The sequence below is a fragment of the Amblyomma maculatum genome, chromosome 9 (genome assembly GCF_055883805.1).
Source record: "Amblyomma maculatum isolate TAMU_Amacu chromosome 9, ASM5588380v1, whole genome shotgun sequence".
Lineage (NCBI taxonomy): Eukaryota > Metazoa > Arthropoda > Arachnida > Ixodida > Ixodidae > Amblyomma > Amblyomma maculatum.
Window position 1 is genome coordinate 11,465,251 of NC_139352.1, and position 18,169 is coordinate 11,483,419.

The following is an 18,169-nucleotide window of genomic DNA, read 5'->3' on the forward strand; positions in this document are numbered from 1 at the left end:
TGATGTCAATTTTGTGATCTCTTCAGCTGTTTTCAATGGGAATCCCATGCAAAAAGTTTCATTTAGTTGCTATTTGAAGGGCTTCAAGAAAGCACTTTGCTTTGATGTGAACAGTGCAGCGGTATGGGTAGAATGAAAGAAAGAAGATGGTTACATAGTATGAAAGAGCACTGAACAAGGGCAGAGGAGGGGAAACTTCAGTTCGCAGGTCGAGTCAACGTTTTGACAAGTGGACTTGTCTTCGTCTGAGGGTAGTCTCATATAAAGGCCCGACCACATGACAGCGTTTCTTCGCCGTCGCGTCAGCGCCTCGTCTACGAGCGTCGTCGCTCGGCGCGCGCTGGAGAGGGTGGCCAAACACATGATGGCGTACAAACTGGAGTCTGCAAGCCAAGGCATGAAGGAATCCTGGAAGTTCGAACAATTGTCCCCCATTCGTAGCTAAAATCGTCCTATTTAGCGACGATGGTAACTTACTAAGGAGGGTGGGGGAGGCGAGGGGATCAAAGGCGCAGGCATGCGCGTGGACATAAGAGGAGCTCTTGGTTTCGCGGAAACGAGTTTCGCCTGTGGTGGCGGGTGCTGCAGCTGCCCACGCGCTGCTTGTCATTGGTCTCCGCCTGCGAATCATTTCCGACGTTGACGCTGAGATCTGGCACCGCCACATATCTACGTCTTTCAGTGTCGCTTCGGTTCAAATGCCAGAATTGCGCCTTCGGCGCCGTCGATAGCCGAGACGCTGACGCGGCGCCGAAGAAACGCTGCCGTGTGGTTCAGCCTTAATACTCATCACTTGTAACTCCAGCCAATGTTTGTAGGCATATGTTGTACAGTAGAGCAATGCAAATTCAGATAAGTCTTTGGCCACTATATAGTTGCCAGTCAGACTGTCGTTGATAAAAGCAGACCATTTGTAAAATGAGAACAATTTTTCTATGCCTTCCAATTAAGCAATCAGTTGAAAGGAAACAACTCTTTCAAATAAAAGATTTGAGGGAGAAATGTTACTGCAAATTTGTGTAGCATCCATTGTCTAATTCATCAATTTTTATTGTGACATGTGCGGTGGTGAAGTTGTTAGGATGCTCGATTGCTGTGCCCAAGGATGCGGAATTGAGTACCGGTTGCGGCGGCCGTTTTTCGATGGAGGTGAAAAACAAGGCGCCCATGTGTCGTGCGATGTCAGTGCACGTTAGAGAACCCCAGGTGGTCAAAATTTCCAGAGCCCTCCACTACAGTGTCTGTCATAGCCTGAGTCGCTTGGGATGTTAGGCTTAGGGGTGTGCAAATATTGAAATTTTGAATACGAATCAAATAGTAATATGGGCAAAAAATAAATGCCTTCAGATATCGATTCGAATATTGAATATTTGATTAGTGAAAGAAGATTAAAAAATTAAAAATGAGCAAACATTGTTCGTCTCGTTAATCTCAGAATTCACATGCATTTGAAAATAAAATTAAATTGTAATTGCACAGAAGTGTATACTCTACTGAAAAATTCAGTATAAATTTTATGCAGAATTTCGTAAACTGGTTTTCTGCGCAGTAAAACTTGCATGAAACCAGGTGGAGCTGTCATATCACTGCTGAATACAGTAAACTCTCGTTAATTCAGTCTTCAAGGGACTACAAAAGATGTCCATCGAATGAGCCTGAAAACACTGTCGAAAAACATTTTATCACAGCAATTTTATTTTTGTAATTTTTTGCACGATAGTTGTCTGCACCTGTGGTGAAACTGAAGTGACAGCATCATTTTTATTTTTTCTCGGTTTTGTCAAGTGCTTGGCTTTGCGCACACTGTCAGGAAGGCCCTCTTCACAAAACGGCCCCTTCATGTTTTGGGGAGGCTTCACTGCATAATTAACATGAGCGGGCATTGCAGTGAGTCATCCTCAAAATGCGACGGGGCCGTTCTGTAAATAGGGCCTTCCCCACACTGCAAGTCCACATGCTCAGACATTGCAGTGAAGTGGGCAGTGCGGTTAAAGTGCGGCGAATTCTAAAATGTTCGGCATATTCAGAAATTTTCGATTATAGCGTTGTCACTTCGTAGGGCTGCATGGTAAAACTTCATTGATATGCTTTTCTGAAAAATGTGGGAAAAAAACGTATGATCCGAACTGTCTGATTTTGAAAAGGTTTAGCTGCTGAAGGAGGTACAAAGGCATTTATAATTGAGACTCACTGCATAAAAGTGTAGATAAGCATGCACTGCTCCTTTCTTTAGCTCTTGCAAAATTCAGTTCAGTGACACCACCCAAATGCAGCTATACGGCTACAAAGTAAAGCTATGCAGCTTTCTCAGAATCTTCATAGTTAAAGAAAAATTCGTCGTGGTCCGGGGGATTACTCCACCTTAGGAAGTGAACAGTTATCAAATACAAGATGCTTTGTGCTACAAGATGTTAGTGCATTGTAACCTCTATGCCCGTAAGTCACCACAAAGAAGCCACCATGTATCTCCTCATGAAGTCATCTTTCCGCTTGCACGGGCGCCTTGTATGTTGGCTCATTGGCTTTTGATGATTCTTTGCCCCTTTGCACTGCAGGGAAGCAACTGTGATGGAGGAGTGCCGCTGATCAGTTTTTCATGTCGCGAGTGCTCGTTAACGCGTCCGGTTGATCGCAAAACGTATTATGCGAACACAATTTTTTTCCCGGTTAATATGTTCCCGGATAACACGATTTCCTGGTTATTACGTTCTAAATTTGTTGAAATTTGGAACGTAGTAACCGGGAAATCGTGTTATCCTGGAACATATTAACCGGAAGAAAAATAGTGAACTATATGGGAGACATTTTACTGGCTGCGAGTTTGAGCGTACGAAACAGGAAATTGCATGAACCGGGAACATATCAGCGAGGTTGTACTGTATTAGAGAATTCCCAATATCAATCTTTTGAATACAGATATGAGTCAAATAATAAGCATATTTGATTCATATTCGAAATTTCGAACATTCACGCACTTCTAATTAAAACCTCATAAACCAGACCGAACATATGGTAAGGATTTGATTTCATCCCACTGGAAAGAAAGCCTGCAAATGCATCAAAAAGAAATCGATGTGGCTACCTACTCAGCATCTGCTACAGCATTTTTGCTAGAAAAGCAGCTGGAACCCACAGGTGGTCAAGTCCTGCAGTGCTGCGAGAATTGCACGAAGATGGCAGTGATGCAGACACCGGTAGCCAATTTGAAGCTCACATGCAGTGTGTGAAATACGACTGGCTGTGATAGGGGTACGAAGTACAGCACTGCATGTGGCAAATTAGCAATATGCACATTTGATTTTTCCATTTGCGCTCTAAGTGGCAAAGATGCCTCAGGTTGTTGAGGTGTACTCCATGCTGCTGGAGGCCACGTATTTTAATATTTGGACATCCTTTCTGTTGCTACATTCAGTGAAGCTTTATGAATGCCTGGAGAAGATGCAGAATGTGGTGGGCGATTCAATACCGGAAGCCACTCTTCGTCGGGTGGCCCTTGAGGGAGGCTTCAACGCGGAAGTGGCTCTCGATCGGCTTCTACAAGGTTGGTGTACACTATGCCATTCAAAACAGTGTCTTGTGTGCTGATATTGGAGGCAATAGGCATGTCTTTTAGTCTAAGTGTCAGTGTAGCCTGCAGTCAAGAAGGCAGTGACAGCATGCCTTTTCATTTCCTTTGCAGAAGGCCTGTTATGCTTGTCTCTAAAAAATTTATAAGTGTGGTGTATGGAATGGAGTCTCACCTATAATGTGCGTTCTCCGGTACCTGCCGCACCTTGCTTACATAACATGTTAAATTTTACTGTTGGTTGTACTGCCGCTAATTTCATGGGCAAGTGATTACTGGCAAGCGGTTGGTGGAGACAGGCCATCACACTCTCTATTCCAACTACGAAAATGAATAGTGCACCTATTCTAGTGTTATTTGAGACCTTGATGAGATGTAGTTGTAGAAGCATAACTGCCTAACATACTTCAGGCATTCATACTGGATATGTCATGATTGGAACATATAAGCTAGCAATTAGTAAGGTAGAACAGTAGTGACATATGGTTCATTTTGTGCTATCAGGCAGGCGCTTATCGTGCTCACTGCTTGTAGAAACGTGCACTCTACGAGCAACATTGCCAGGTTCTTTGTTTCACACATTGTTACTATGATCCCTGAAGTCATTGCGAGAACATAGCATTCTTGTGCTTCCTGATTAATTTCCAGTATGGACTTGTAGGATGGAAAATGTATGCCACTTTGCTAATGCTTCTAGAGGCCTTAAAAGGTGTTTAGCTGCTTAGGCACAGATATTGAGGCTTGCCACTGTTGCACTTGCTATCGTGAAGATATATATTGTATACATATTGATAACAAGGCCATGGCTGAGTTTAGTTCTCGCAATGCAAGACACTAGAGGGACTGTGAGGACAATATAGCCAATATGTGTGGATACATTACATTCTAATGTGCAGTGAAAATGGAGGTAGAAGAGGCCGAGAAAAGTAGGATTAGGATATTCCTGCAGTTGCTCTTTTCACAAGCAGTCCTGTGCTTCTTTCAAATGGGGTTTGAATGAAAAGGGGGGGGGGGGAGGTGATGCAGTTTTGAGAACAAAAGTTGGATAGAGTGGCCCTTAGTGTCTCTTTAACATGTGATTGGCATGACAGAGACCTGGATCTCAAAAACTGTTTGCTTTCTTCTTGAACAGAAACGGACAAGCCCAAGCCACAGAGGGAGCAACGCAAAAGAGGTGGGCAGTTTTGTGAGCATGTGGATGGTTGTGTACATCCCTTTGAGTGCATGACAACGCCATTCCTTGCATTTCATTCTTATTTTTATTTTTTTGCAGCACTTAGCTGCTGAGGTTTGTGTGTGCTTAGTAGCTGTAGTGTTAGGGGTACAGTTAAACCTGGATGTACCGAGCCTCCGTGCTGTGAATTCCTCAATATGACGAAGTTTATCAATTCCCAAACAGTGCCACAACTCTTGAGGCCTGCATATCTGTAGCTCCATGTAATGACAGGGGTGCACTGGTTGACTTCTTCTATACCCACTACACCAACTCTCAATTAGCTACTGTGGCAGTTCTTACAATTTGGGTGAAGCACATAAAAGTTTTATGATGATAAATTGTGAACTTCCTTGAGAGAAGGACCTACAATCACATCAGAGAAGTACAGTTCAAATGTGCTGTTCTCGAGCACAATCGGTGCCCCTTACCCCTTTGAAGGTTTTTGCCGTACGGGTACTGCGCTAAACGCATAGCGTTTAAAATAATTTGGCACTGAAGGTGAATTTTTTTCTGAATATTCGACAGTCAAAGGGTTAAGGGCAGACACAGCAGACCCTACAGCATTTGGTTTCCTTGCACCGAGTGGCACTCGAAAATAATGCAAAGCAGCAAGTTGTGTGAAAAAAGGCATGGGACAAGCAGTATGCACCCATCACTGTTGTTTGGTTGCGCATGGGATGCTGGCACCAATGGCAGAAGCACTGTAAAAGTGCAAACAGAGGGAACTGGCAGCATGGGGTGAGGCGCTTAGCAAGGACAAGTCTGTTTCCTATGGCGGTGGTGACCAGACTCACTGAAATTCATGGGAAGAGTCGGGCTTCCTTGATAACGTGTGATATGTGTTGGAGAGGGTGACAGCTTCTGTCATTATCAGCGCGATTGCGAAGTGTTCCTTCCCGATTGCTGGTTTGAGTAGCACAAATTCATTGTGAACATTTGCTAGTTGATTTCATCTGTGTTAGCTTTCATTTCGTTTCCGTCCTGCATTGTCCTTTACAGTGAACACGAAAACTGCATGTAAAAAAAACCTCTCTGTAACAGGAAACTGTGGACTTTCTTTTCTCCGCTCCATTATATCCAGGTTTAACTGTAGTTGTATCGGGGAATGTTTCCTTTGACACCTGACTAGCACCTCGGTGGGTCTTTGTACTTTTTCTTTAATTTGTCCTTTTCTTTTCTTTCTATTCTTTTGTTGTTTCTTGAAAAACCAGTCAGGTGCTCTAAATAAAAAAAAAGGGGGGGGGGGGGGGCAAAGCTGTCTTTTTTTCCGTTCTCCAAGACTTGAGGTTGCTTTTATTGCTTAATTGTGCATTGGTTATATGTGGTCATGAAGTATTTAATGAGCAAAAATCTTGCCAGCTGTGTGCGTTTCAGGAGATGAGTTGATAGGGTATGCATGTACTTGTGCTACAGCTTTCTCTGATAGCTGATGAACAAGTGCAAAGGAAATCTAAAGGCTCGCAAGAAGGCTTAGCAACAGTAACTTCCGCCTGATGTGTACTGATCTGACAAGTGACCTAAGATCTTGCACTCATTGCTGCTTTTGTGTCTTGCGACATTCGGAACCTAACACTAGGCTTTGCTTCCTCTTTTCCTCTCTCTGTTCCTTTCCTCTACTGTGTGGCTTTGTCCTTGCCCTTCTCCTTGTCTCTTCCTTTCCCCTCGTATCCCTTTCTGTTTGCTTGTTTTTTTGCATAAACATGGCTGGCATGCGCCTTCTCGTCATCACTGCACCATCCTCACCGTGCTCACCCATCATTCTCATCATTTCGACGTGCCGCCCGCAAGGTAAGAATCGGATGGTGATGACGACTGTGCCGTTTTGCCATCCAGCGATGGTGTTGGGGGTGGTGGGAGTTGTGGTGGGGGGGAATTTGGTGCGGTTCCAGTGTGCTCGAGGACTACCGTCACACACTTTGATGCACCGTCGAAACGCCACAAGCATGATGCGCAAACTTCAGCTGGTAATGACTGCTTAGGAGCCATCGGTGCAACGGCATTGGTTTACACAGAAACAAACTCACCTACATCGTCACAGGTTGCACTGCCTTCGTTGCCTTCTGTACGTACAGTTGAATCATCAGGTTGTGAATTAAGACTGGACACGTTGCTCACATCAAGTGGTGTGGGGGAATCTGAAAGGACAAGTGGTTTATCTAAAAGTGCACACCGTGCCTGTGGTTGTGACAGTGAACCTTGTTTGCACGCTCATCATGTTTGTGAAACGGGCCCCATGTACTTAAGTTGCTCTGTACGTGCGATGCAGCATAGCAGCCCAGTGCAGAAGAAAGACAGTGACGAGGACTTTCTCGAAATGCTGCCTTGCGGTAGTATTGTGGTGGAGGACACACCCAAACCTGATTCTCAGAAACGCTTACCAGTGGCGGAGGAGCCAGATGAGCTTGATGTCCTTTTGGGCATGGTCTCGAGTTCCATCCCCTCTTGTCCTGCGAGTTCAGTTGAGGCTGACAAGGGAAGTGGCCCTGCTACTTCAAGTGCATGCAACGAGCCTGTTGTAGCAGAACCCGTGACGGACGCTGTTGGAGACAGTTTAGACACCTTGTTGGGAATTACTGCAGACTTTGCCTCTTCTCAGGAACGGGGACATGACAGTGAGAGGATGGAGTTTGACAACTTCCTAATGTCATTGAAGGACAGTGCTCCTGGTGGACACAGCTCGAAGGTGCTGGATGACGGTGTGACAGACCTGCCTCTCATGGACATTCTGTCTGGCGTGTACAATGTTGCAAAGACCCCGAAGAAGTTACAGAAGGATTCTGACATTAAGAGTAGCCAGCCAGCTGGGCTTAACCTTGACGAGATTCTTGGGCTTGGTGAAAACAATGCGGCCAGTCGATGCCCAGAGGGTGGGGCTGTGAAGCTTGATGACATTCTGAGAGGAATGGGTGGCTCATCTCTTAGTGACATGGAGAACTACTCGTGCAATGATGATGCAGAGAGCTTTGAGTTGAATCTTTTTCAGAGCACAGCAGCGGTGGTTGTTAAAGAAGCTTCACTTTTTGCCAAAGTGCTGGTGTTATTCCCATTCTCGAGGCGACGAGCGACTGTTTTTGACCTCGGGGATTGGCTGAAGAAATGTGGTCTTTTGAAGCCAGCAAAAGGAGTGAAGACAAAGACTGTTCCATTTGATTTCAGCACGCCATCACCTGATGACATTGTGCTCGCGTGCCGGAAGCGACCTGTGTGTGCACCAGGTAGAGGCTCCTGTTACATGTGCTAACATTGCACTGGCAGATATAAATTGCTTGTGCAAGACTCTGAAGCATGCGCGAATTTGTGACAGAGCTCATATTTGTAGGAGGGCTTGGTCTCTGGTTGTAAGATAGTAAACACTTCGCTACTGAACCCTAAAACTGATAGGGCTAAATTAAACAAGAGCAACAGTCCAGGTTCGATGCACCATAATTTATGCCTGAATTTTCCAGAACTCAAAGCAGGGTTTATTTTGCTTCCTGTAGAATAGTCATAGCCTTTTTTGGAAGAAGGCAGCAGAGCAGATGACAACACTAAAAATAAGAAGCACACACAAACACAAGGACAACGCTGCATAGCCATAGCCATAGCCCCCTTTAATTAGTGCGAGCTGCCTTTTTTTTTCTTTTTGTCATGTTTTTCATCTGAGCATTTAAAAGTGAAATAGTATTCAAAGGGTCAGTACCATTACCGTCAATCTTTTTTTATCATAGAATGATTATAATGATGTCTCATATATTTAAAGCTGGTTGTGTGACCATGCTGGAAAAGCAAAATGCCTGCTGTTTATGAGCTGCAAGTGTTTGTGGCAGCATTTTGTATGTTTAAAGAGACTTGAAAGCAGACCTTTCCATCCACTTTAATTAGGGTTGTGCTGTAAAATTTCATAGATAACGCCTGCTGTTATCGAATTGGTGTCGTGCAGTTTGGAGTTTCGATGCCGCATTGTTGAGCCACTGAAGAGTAGCCCCACTTAGTGTATGCCTTATAGGTTGAATGATGGGTAAATAATTTACTTAGCGACACACTAGATGGATCATCTACTACAAAGTGCAGCGCTAGATGGCACTGTGGTAAGATCTACTACGCATTATGTAATTTCATGTTGGTGGCTATGAGGTTGACTAGATGAACTCAAAGCTTGCAGGATCAAATCCTTGTAGTAGCAGCTGCTTTTTGATGAGGAGCAATACATAGAAACAGAACCTTGTGATGTGCAATATCGGCGCACGGTGAAGAACATCGGTTGGTCAAAATTAATTCACAGTTCTCAGCTGGGGTGTCTCTCATAACCTGTGTGGAAATTATTACACAAAATCATAGATACTACTCAATGTGATTTTTTTACATTTTTAAGTGCTTTTTACGGCCTCAAGGTATGACAGTGGTATAAAACGATAGATGAAAGAAAAGGAAATAGGGTGGCTGAATATGATAAAATCAAGGTTTTAATGGTGAAGCTGGCCCCTCTGTTCAAGCGGTGCATGACAAGGGGTTGTTCAGCAAGACACCAGCTGCCGCTGGGTGCTGGATTCTCATTGGATTCTGTGCCTGGCACATCTACAGCAAGTGGTAAACATAGGCCTCAGCAGTCCGGGGCTTACAGATTGTGCATGCGGAGAGGTGGTGTAGGCTTTTTAACGCGAAAGCCTTTCTAGGTTCATAGTGAAAATCTCGCGTCCGCAAGATGTGTCGGCCAAATGTTGCAACAGGTTCTGACATTAAAATGATTTCCCCTTTTGGGCAGTTAGGCCTAGCCCCTGTTGGGCCACGTGTAAGTCAAGTCAGGTCATTCTCACATGTTGAGGAGAGGTGTCCTGAGACGTCAATTTCTGATGACAAAGACAAAGAAAAGAAAGAAGGAGATGAAATTATAACAAGTACACAAACGTTCAAGATAGAGGTAGAAGAGAATAGGGAGACATAGGAGGTAGAGAGTCTTAAGAGGTAGGTGAGAAATGGGAAGAAAGGCTTTGGCCATTAAGTTCTTAAGCGAAGCTGAGCACAGTCCTGTAATTTCTTTTTTTTTCACTGTTGAGGTAAACTGGCTCTTTTGGTGGGAGATGGACAGGTTTCCTGATTGGTACAAAGCCTCGAGAGAGGCCTTTGTGGTCAGGTGAGGAGTTGGGAGGAGTAAACATGTCAGCCGCTTCTGGTGCATCTTGCCTGCATTGCAGTTTGGCTACTGGGCTACAGCACATTGCAGCGCTAAAGGCATTCACCTGTCCCTTCCTTCTTTTTCCTCCCCATTCTTTCCTTTTTCTTCCTTTGTTGCTTGCTCTGTGCAGAGCGGAAGCCACTCACACCCCTCGAGCAAGTGGGCACCAACGCCAGAGCCACCGTCAAGGAGGCACTGCCTGCCATCAACCGATCATTGAGGCAAACCTTTCCCAGGGAGCCTGCAGCGCCCGAGGCTGAGGAGAAGCGTGGCAAGTGAGTATCACTCAGAACGGTCACTGCACATGGAGTTCTAGACGAAATGCTGCGCTTGGATGGGGGCACGTGCTTTTGTTTCTTTTTCCTGCAGTGCTTTATTTTTATATATTTAAGCCTGCGGCGCTTTGTGGATTTGTAACCATGTTGAAAAGTCACCTTTTTAAGTTTTTCTGTTTAGTGCAGTTACCGTCGTTTGTCGGCAAGGTAGCTAAGGGTTCTATAGACAAGAATTCTGGTGTTATCATCATTGGCCTGCCTGCCCCCATGGTAGGACAAATTCCTCTCTCACATCTGTCCAATTTATATACCCGATAGCTGTGCCAGCCGGGTCCACCTTATTCCCACAAACTTCCTCCCTGCTACATTTGCCTTATCACGGAATCCAGTTAATTATCCTCTTCAGCCATCAGTTATCTTCTTTCACATTACATGGAGAACTTAAGCAGCAGCAAATAAAACCACTTTTTCTTCCTGTAACGGTGTGTTGAAGCAGTAGAGAGGAATGTACATGAAGTTGGTGAATGAGAACACCCTTTTACTGCAACTCTTGTCCTCGTCTTGCAGGTATGTCATTTGAGAGGAGGGAAGCATGCTAATATATTTGTGTCAGTACAGTACAGTATGTAAAGGTCACAGTGGACTGCTGTGGTTTTATTTTTTGCGGGCCTTCAAGGCTGAAATGAAACTCCCACCCGTAAAACCACTCACTTCTTTCTTCTAAATAATCAGTCTCAGTGGCACAACACAGTTTTCTTTTTTTTTTCCCACTACATCTTGTCTACTGTAGATGATTTGTTAATGATTCTCTTGCAATTGGGTTTACATTTGCACTCTGCTGCAAGTGTATAATGTTGGGAAACTACCCTGATTGCGTGAAAAGTAGGCTAGATGATGTAAAAACACATCTTTATTTGCAGTCAAAATGACTGAAGTCTCTTAGTGCATATGGGACTGCACTTAAGTTGCACATGTTGCATCTGCCGCTGACCACTTTGCAGTTAAGTAAACAATTATTGAAATGCCAGGCCTTGTGCATTGAAACCTGATTCATAAGTTACTATATAAAATGTAGAAGAAAAAGTATTGCCTGGTAAATTGTCTGATTCCAGGTGCCTAATTTTGAACATTGTGAATAATATTTAATAAAGTACAAAAGCATCATCATCAAGTCTTGGAGCTGTGTCAGCCTAGCATTTACGCATGCAGATGCACTCTGGAAACATAAAATAGATACCGATATTGAAATGCCCTACCATGGTGGCTAAGTAGTTACGGCGCTTGAGTGCTGAACCCAGGGATGCATTATGGAATCCCGGCCACGGTTGCCGCTTTTCAATGGAGAAGAAAAGCTAGGTGCCCGCATACACTGTGGTGTTAGTGTAATTTAAAGCACCTCAGATGATGAAATTTTCTGATCCCTCCATTACTGCATCCCTCGCAGCCTGAGTCGCTTTTGAGCGTTAAACCCTAATAACCAAAACCAAATCAAACATATTGAAAAGCTGTCAGAAGCAGGACGTGACGGTTCGCATCATCTGCAATTTCGCCTTGTCTGCTGCTCCACATTCCAGGTGATGCAAAGCATCAGTGGGCTGTTATTCCACAGTATTGCTGTGCTGCATCCACCCTGCTACGATTGGTGCATGCATTAGAGCATGAACATTGTTTGTGTGAGTTCTCTGCTGTGATGGATGGTCAGCAACAGCTGTTCAGTACTGTACATCTTTGTCGAGGAGACAAAATGTTTCCTACCCAAACTGCTGGCTCATTTTCGGGGAGCTTGCAGATGGTGGTAACTTTTGTCACCCTTTGTAAAACTCTGGAAGTCAGCTTCTCTGCACAGCAAAAACCCCTTCACCATAGTGGCCAAACCTGTTTTGGGGGCAGAAATTGAGTGCAGTGCAGGAGACATCTGTTGTGACAATAATGGCCACGTCTATTTCCTGCACCCCTCTTGCATTGCTGCCGCAATTATGGGATTAAGAGCCCCTCCGCGATGTCGCAATTCCTATTCATACTGCCTTCCCTGCCCCTACCTCCTATTGATTTTCAATAGCGAAGGAATTCTGCTTGCCAAGTTAGTGCATGACATCAGGCTTGACATAGAAGTATTTTGAGCTGCACCCGACTTCTGCCCCCAAAACAGGTTTGGCCGCCATGGTGAAGGGGTTTTCGCCGTGCAGAGATGCTGACTTCCAGAGCTTTGCAAAGGGTCCATACTAGCTTCCACAATAGTGCTTATCTCATAATTAGTGCTCTAAGCCACAGTTGTTTTTGTTGAGATCAGGGAACTAGAAACCACCGGTGTCGAGTTGTCGCCGAAGGACGGTGGTGGCGCCATCTGTCATCTGTAGGGAACACGCATACCTTGCAGTGCTCATTTCAGTGCAGTTTGCATCCTGGTGCTTTTTTTTTTCTTTTTTTGCAAGCAACAAATAGCACCGCTAACACCTTTTTGTGGCAGATCAGCATTGTTGGCTTTCAGTTCCTTGATCTGGGTGCAGATGATTATGGGCTTGCATAATGCGCAGCCAAACTAGGTAATCATTGCTGTCAGTCTACAAGTCAACACAGCATGAAAGGCCCATGTGTAATTTTAAGCGAAACGATCCCTCAATTGAGGCGGAAAAGTTCTCGAAAGTCTTCATGGTAGAGATACACAATGCTGTTTATTTTTGCACTGTAGCATCTAGGCACTGTAGCGAGGCTGTCATGACAAACGACAACTGCACTGTTTTAGCTCTTCATGTCACGTGCCTCCAGATGTCACCTACTTGTATGCGTGCCCGTGTGCTGTTGGTTGTTAAAAGAATTCACAGAAATTTTAAACATAGCAACTATGCATCTAGTCTTAGTTGCTTTGGTGCTGTAAAACGCAATATATAACTAAACATTGCAACTAGTGAATCGTGATATGCAGGTTATTGCAAGTGAAAACTGCAAGTGAAAAATTCATCAAATAGTGTAACTCTGTGGGACAATTTTGAAGCCTGTGACATTTAGCGTATAAACTGGGAATGTATCAGTGAGGTTGTACTGCACTTGGCTTTGTTTCTGAATGGTGCACATTTTTACTGCTCATGCAGGCGTCGGCTGTGTACAATGTTGTTTTATTATTTCAAGGCTTCCTACGGCATCACTGGATGGTCTCAAAGTGCCAAGCGCGACAAACTCCAACCGGAGTTCTCCAGATCTGGACCGAAAGGATCCATCTCCCGAGGCTGCTGGGGACACGACAGTGTCTCCAGCCGAGGGCACCACTCCAAAGACACCCAGGTGAATGGCAGGTGTAGCTTTATGCACCGTTTTTTATTTGTTTTGCACTCTCACATGACGGGTAAAAAGGGCAAAGTTACCATGGATGTCCAAGCATGGGTGGGGGATGTGACAAAAAAAGAAATACAGATGACTGCATGTTAGTACACTGTCAGTGGTAGCAGTTGAAAGAAAAGGCTTCAATTGCTTAGTGTTCGTGCTTAGTGTAGGAAGTTCCACATCCATGATGACTTTACTCACATGACTTTACTCATAAAACGCTTGACACATAACGCCTTGCTAAAATAGAACAAGGTTTTTCATTACAGTGCAACAGAGGCATCCTGTATACATTAGCATTTCACCCGCTCACAGCTTTCAAATCAGAGTTGCAAAAATGCAACAGGGCTAAGTCTCGAGCAGGAAAGCTATTTCCTGTTTTATTTAAGTCAGTGTTGTTGTGGTCCAGTGGTTAGGGTGCTTGAATGCTGTGCCCAGGGATGCCGGATTGAATCCCGGCCATGGTGGCCGTTTTTCTATGAAGGCGAAAAGAGAGGCGCCTTTGTGCTGTGTGATGTCAGTGCACATTAGAGAACCCCAGGTGGTTGTAATTCCCGGAGCCCACCCACTCTCATAGCCTCGTCCGGCCTCTTGTCGCTCATAGCCTGAGTTGCTTCAGGACGTAAAACTCCACAAAGCCAAAGCTAAGTCAGTGCAGTGTTGTAGCAGCTACGAGGCAAGCTGAGGCTGCTACAAATATGAAGACATTGTTGGTTTTAGTCCTAAGCAGTTTAGAACCTACTTCATGCAAATATAATCTATCCATACATGGGTTCTTACTTTAAATATCATACTCGCCGTTACGAACTTTCTGCCTTGTGCTTTTTCCATTGATTTTATTATTGATCAACTTTTTTATTTTTATTGTTTTTATATTATGCTGCAGTGACGCATGCATTGTATAAGACTTTTGGATGTCATAGTCGAATTATTAATGAACTTCTGGAATGTGCTGTTTGCTCCTGCTATGTTGTGTACGGGTTTCCCGGGCCTTTGTCAAGCTGTTTGTACAGCTTTTAGCCCAGGCGACCATCCACTTGTTGGAAAATAAATTTGATTTGATTTGATTTGTCGTGGGTGTCTTTGCTGCGCATGGGCAGCTCTAGGGATGAGGCCTCAGTCTGCCATTTTTATGAGAATGTTGCGTCACCACGCAGGAACTTCTAGGGTACCAACCATGCTGTATGATAGTAGATGATGCCTAGATCACATCGCACTACTAGTGTGGAAGATGAGCGCAGGACAAGTGACTAATGAATGCACATACTGTGCAAGTACGTGATGAGAAACAGAACTAAAGAAGAAAGGCATGGTTGGCTGCTACACTGCCGCTTACTTGGCGTTGCTCTACACCAAGCAGTGGATCTTCTTGAAAGCTTTTCCTGCTGCTAAACTCTTTGCACAGCACTCATTGGCACTCACATTTAGGTTAACGTGGAGACATGGCAGTGGTCACATTGCTTCGGCTATTAGGAGCAACACCGTACATATTGGTTCCATCACATCCCGTTAGGAATATGTTTTGTGCCAACTTTCGCGAAATACGGATTGCATAGTACTTTTCTTCAAATTTCTGGGAAGAAAAAGACAGTGAAGGCCTGTATGGTTTTCCACCGGAGACTTTTCTCATCGAGGGGAGGTGACTATACCCACCACCTGTGGGGTGTGGAGCATAATACCGTGTCAACGACAAGGGCATTTGCTTATGCAGGAACAAGTCGTCTTCCAAAGATGCAGCAGCGGATTATGCGAGGGAGAGGGGTACTACAAAGGCTCTTCTCAATCTGGTTGTCATTGGGCACGTGGACGCCGGCAAGAGCACGCTTATGGGGCATTTACTGTACAGGTGGGTGAACTGAACGTCACTGCCAGTGTAGCCAATATTTTTCGATCTCTGTCATTGTTTGTAAGGCACAAAGTTGTTGAAAGACATTGCAGTGCTTCAAGGATTATACGACTTTCAGGGGACCACACAAAACCGTTGTATAGTCTGGGTATCGTATGGTTGGAAATCTTGCAGGACATACATTCACTTAATAAATGCGCTTGCTACCCTGGCTGCCAAAATTAAATCATTCTTTTCCCACACATTATGAACACACATTTATTTTCATTTGCGAGATAACGCATTCACTCACGCAGTTCATATACTTTTTCTCTTGCAAATCAAGTGATTTTGCAAAAACTTTTTCTAAAGCCCTACAAGGGGCAAAATGCACTATACATATATACCATGCATTGCCACTTATACATCAACTTCCAGGCTGGTACCCTTCTCTGGAAAAAGAATAAAAGGAAAAACGCTGACTAAAAAAGGCAAGCTGATGCTGACTCACCCTCTTTCCCCTTGCCTCGTTGCCTCACTCCTTTTTTTATGTAGTTTTTATTATTTATTTATTTATTTTACTTAGAATGTACTGCAGGCCCTTTGATGGGCCCTAGCAGGGGTTTGCCGTGGAATAGCATGACAATCTACACACAGCTCAAAGCATGGAGTCAAAGCCGTTGACAGAAGTGTCACTACAGGCCGTCACACGCGTCATTGTATGCACTCGCCCCCGTCTTGATTGAGATTTTGAACAGCTTGAGTTGACATGACATCTGCATATCAAGTGCTCCGCCATCATCCCTCATTCTCAGTTGTTGCAGAAACAGGAAGCGCATAATCAGGTTTACACTGTATAAGGAAACAGAATTGAGGGTTTTAGGGAAATTGAAAATTTATTTTCGGCACTGTTGAAATTTAGCCTAAGAACGGTCCAAGTGGTGGAGATGAAATAACTACAAATTCAGTGGCCTCGGAATGCTCCTGCCACTTTAAGAACAGGTAATACAAACTCTTCTACCTGTTTCTGAAGTGGAAACTTCGAACCTCTATACTCAACTTTTCTTGTAGGCATTCCTTGATGGCAGGAGAAATCAGTGGCATCAACTTATAGAGTTCCTTAAGGTGAAATTCCTTAAAAGCTTGCCACAAAACACTTAATTTACATATTTGGAATCGGCACACAAGAATGCATATTTCCTAAAGATATCATAATGGTTGTGACTTCATTATTTAAAAAGTTCCCTCTTATGCACTGCAGTGGTTCTCATGTGTTATATATGCCATTGCAGTTTACCATTATGCAACAGAGTTATTATAGTAAGGGCTGTTTAATTTGACTCCTGTTATTTCGGAAATTCAGATCATTTGTACTAAGACCATGGTCCCACTCAATGCCCATTTAAGCCTGCATTCAAACACGGACAGGCTCGCTCCTGTTCATTCAAATGGGGGTCGCGTCTACGTACAACCCATGGAGCCAGCGATCACTGAAAACCTCCTTCTTGGAAAGAATTCGCAAGCTTGTGGGCCAGTGAACCAACTGCATTGAAAAAGGAGGAGACTACATAGAAAAACTGTAGATTTTGTATGCCTACCTGTGTGTGAACAAATTATAGAATGGTGTAGACAATTTTTTCACTTATCCTTGTATAGCTGGGCTTTAGTTGACAAGATGCAGTGTGTCCTGCATATGCAAGAAATTATGAATTTCGTTATGTTCAAATGTGGGCTCAGTTTGTGTGCCAATTCTTTGAACTTTCCAATGTCACCGTGATTTTCAGAGAACTACAGTTAACTCTCAATATAACGAGGTTGGTGAAATCTGCCGTTTACTTTGTTAAATTGAAATTTTGCAACATCGATGTTTGTCATCTAGCATGCAGAGAACCCCTGTGAGCATTTCACGGACCATTCAGAGGGAAAGCCTTAAATCATGGTGGATATGCACTTTATGGGTGTGAGGAGGCAACACTGACATATTTTTGGTTTCACTATTATCGCCGCCCAGCTTAATTTCGAGTTCCTGATCGCATCGCCGACTCGACGCCACGTTCGGCCGCCACTGCCGCTATAGCCACATGGGAGCCAGGGAAATGAAGGCCTCATATTTAACCAGCCAAAGGACGAGACACAGGGAAGAAGAGGACAGGACAAGGCTGGATCTTCCCTGTGTCGCGTCCTTTGGCTGGTTAAATATGAACCCTTACCAACTTGCCCAGTCGTCATCCTTGTTGAAATGAAGGCCGATGGTGGCGGTCTATGCCGGTTTTTTTGCATTGCTTTCTCCAAGTCAGCGGCAGCGAAAACGGGTGCCTCTATCACACTTGATGAACTGAAACCCATTTCAGGATGATCAGCGCTTTTCGCCGCAAGCGCAAGCATGTGCATCGTTGTTTGCGTGTGTACACAGCATCCGAGTAAAAAGTGAGGTTGTCAGGTGGACGGGTGTGCCTACCTTTCTAATTCTTTTACTGAGCGTTATGTCTAAACGCAATAATCGCAGCACAGGTTCCTTCAAGTATAGGCACTGCACCGCATTTGGCACAGGCAAGATGGTGACCGATTGCGACATTCTGCCAGAGCTGTGTCCAGTCTTGCTGGCTGAGCGTTGTGCGAACACTTGTGCCACCTGTTTGGTTTCCCCCAACACTACGCTTGCGAACCTCACCCTTACTGCCCCAGATGGCATAGCAGGCAGTGCGCTTTGCTACCACCCACATTATAGTACTCACATCACATTGGCCATGCGCTCTTCAACTCTCTTTTATGCTGTTCACACGTTCACGCATGTGCTCCAATGCGCACCTTGGTGCGC

At 44.5% G+C, this 18,169-nt stretch overlaps 1 protein-coding gene across 2 annotated transcripts in view; it reads left to right on the forward strand.

Annotated features, from left to right (window-relative positions):
• HBS1 (translation elongation factor EF-1alpha (GTPase) HBS1) overlaps positions 1 to 18,169 on the forward strand; it is a 42,741-nt gene that overhangs the window by 3,355 nt on the left and 21,217 nt on the right. The window contains exons 4-9 of one of the 2 annotated variants that reach the window (XM_084578124.1): positions 3,413 to 3,541; positions 4,698 to 4,739; positions 6,575 to 7,996; positions 10,064 to 10,208; positions 13,335 to 13,487; positions 15,238 to 15,372. In XM_084578124.1, the coding sequence (XP_084434250.1) occupies positions 3,413 to 3,541; positions 4,698 to 4,739; positions 6,575 to 7,996; positions 10,064 to 10,208; positions 13,335 to 13,487; positions 15,238 to 15,372 (2,026 nt within the window). The remainder of the gene's footprint in view (positions 1 to 3,412; positions 3,542 to 4,697; positions 4,740 to 6,574; positions 7,997 to 10,063; positions 10,209 to 13,334; positions 13,488 to 15,237; positions 15,373 to 18,169) is intronic. The other variant, XM_084578125.1, reaches the window with a different exon arrangement.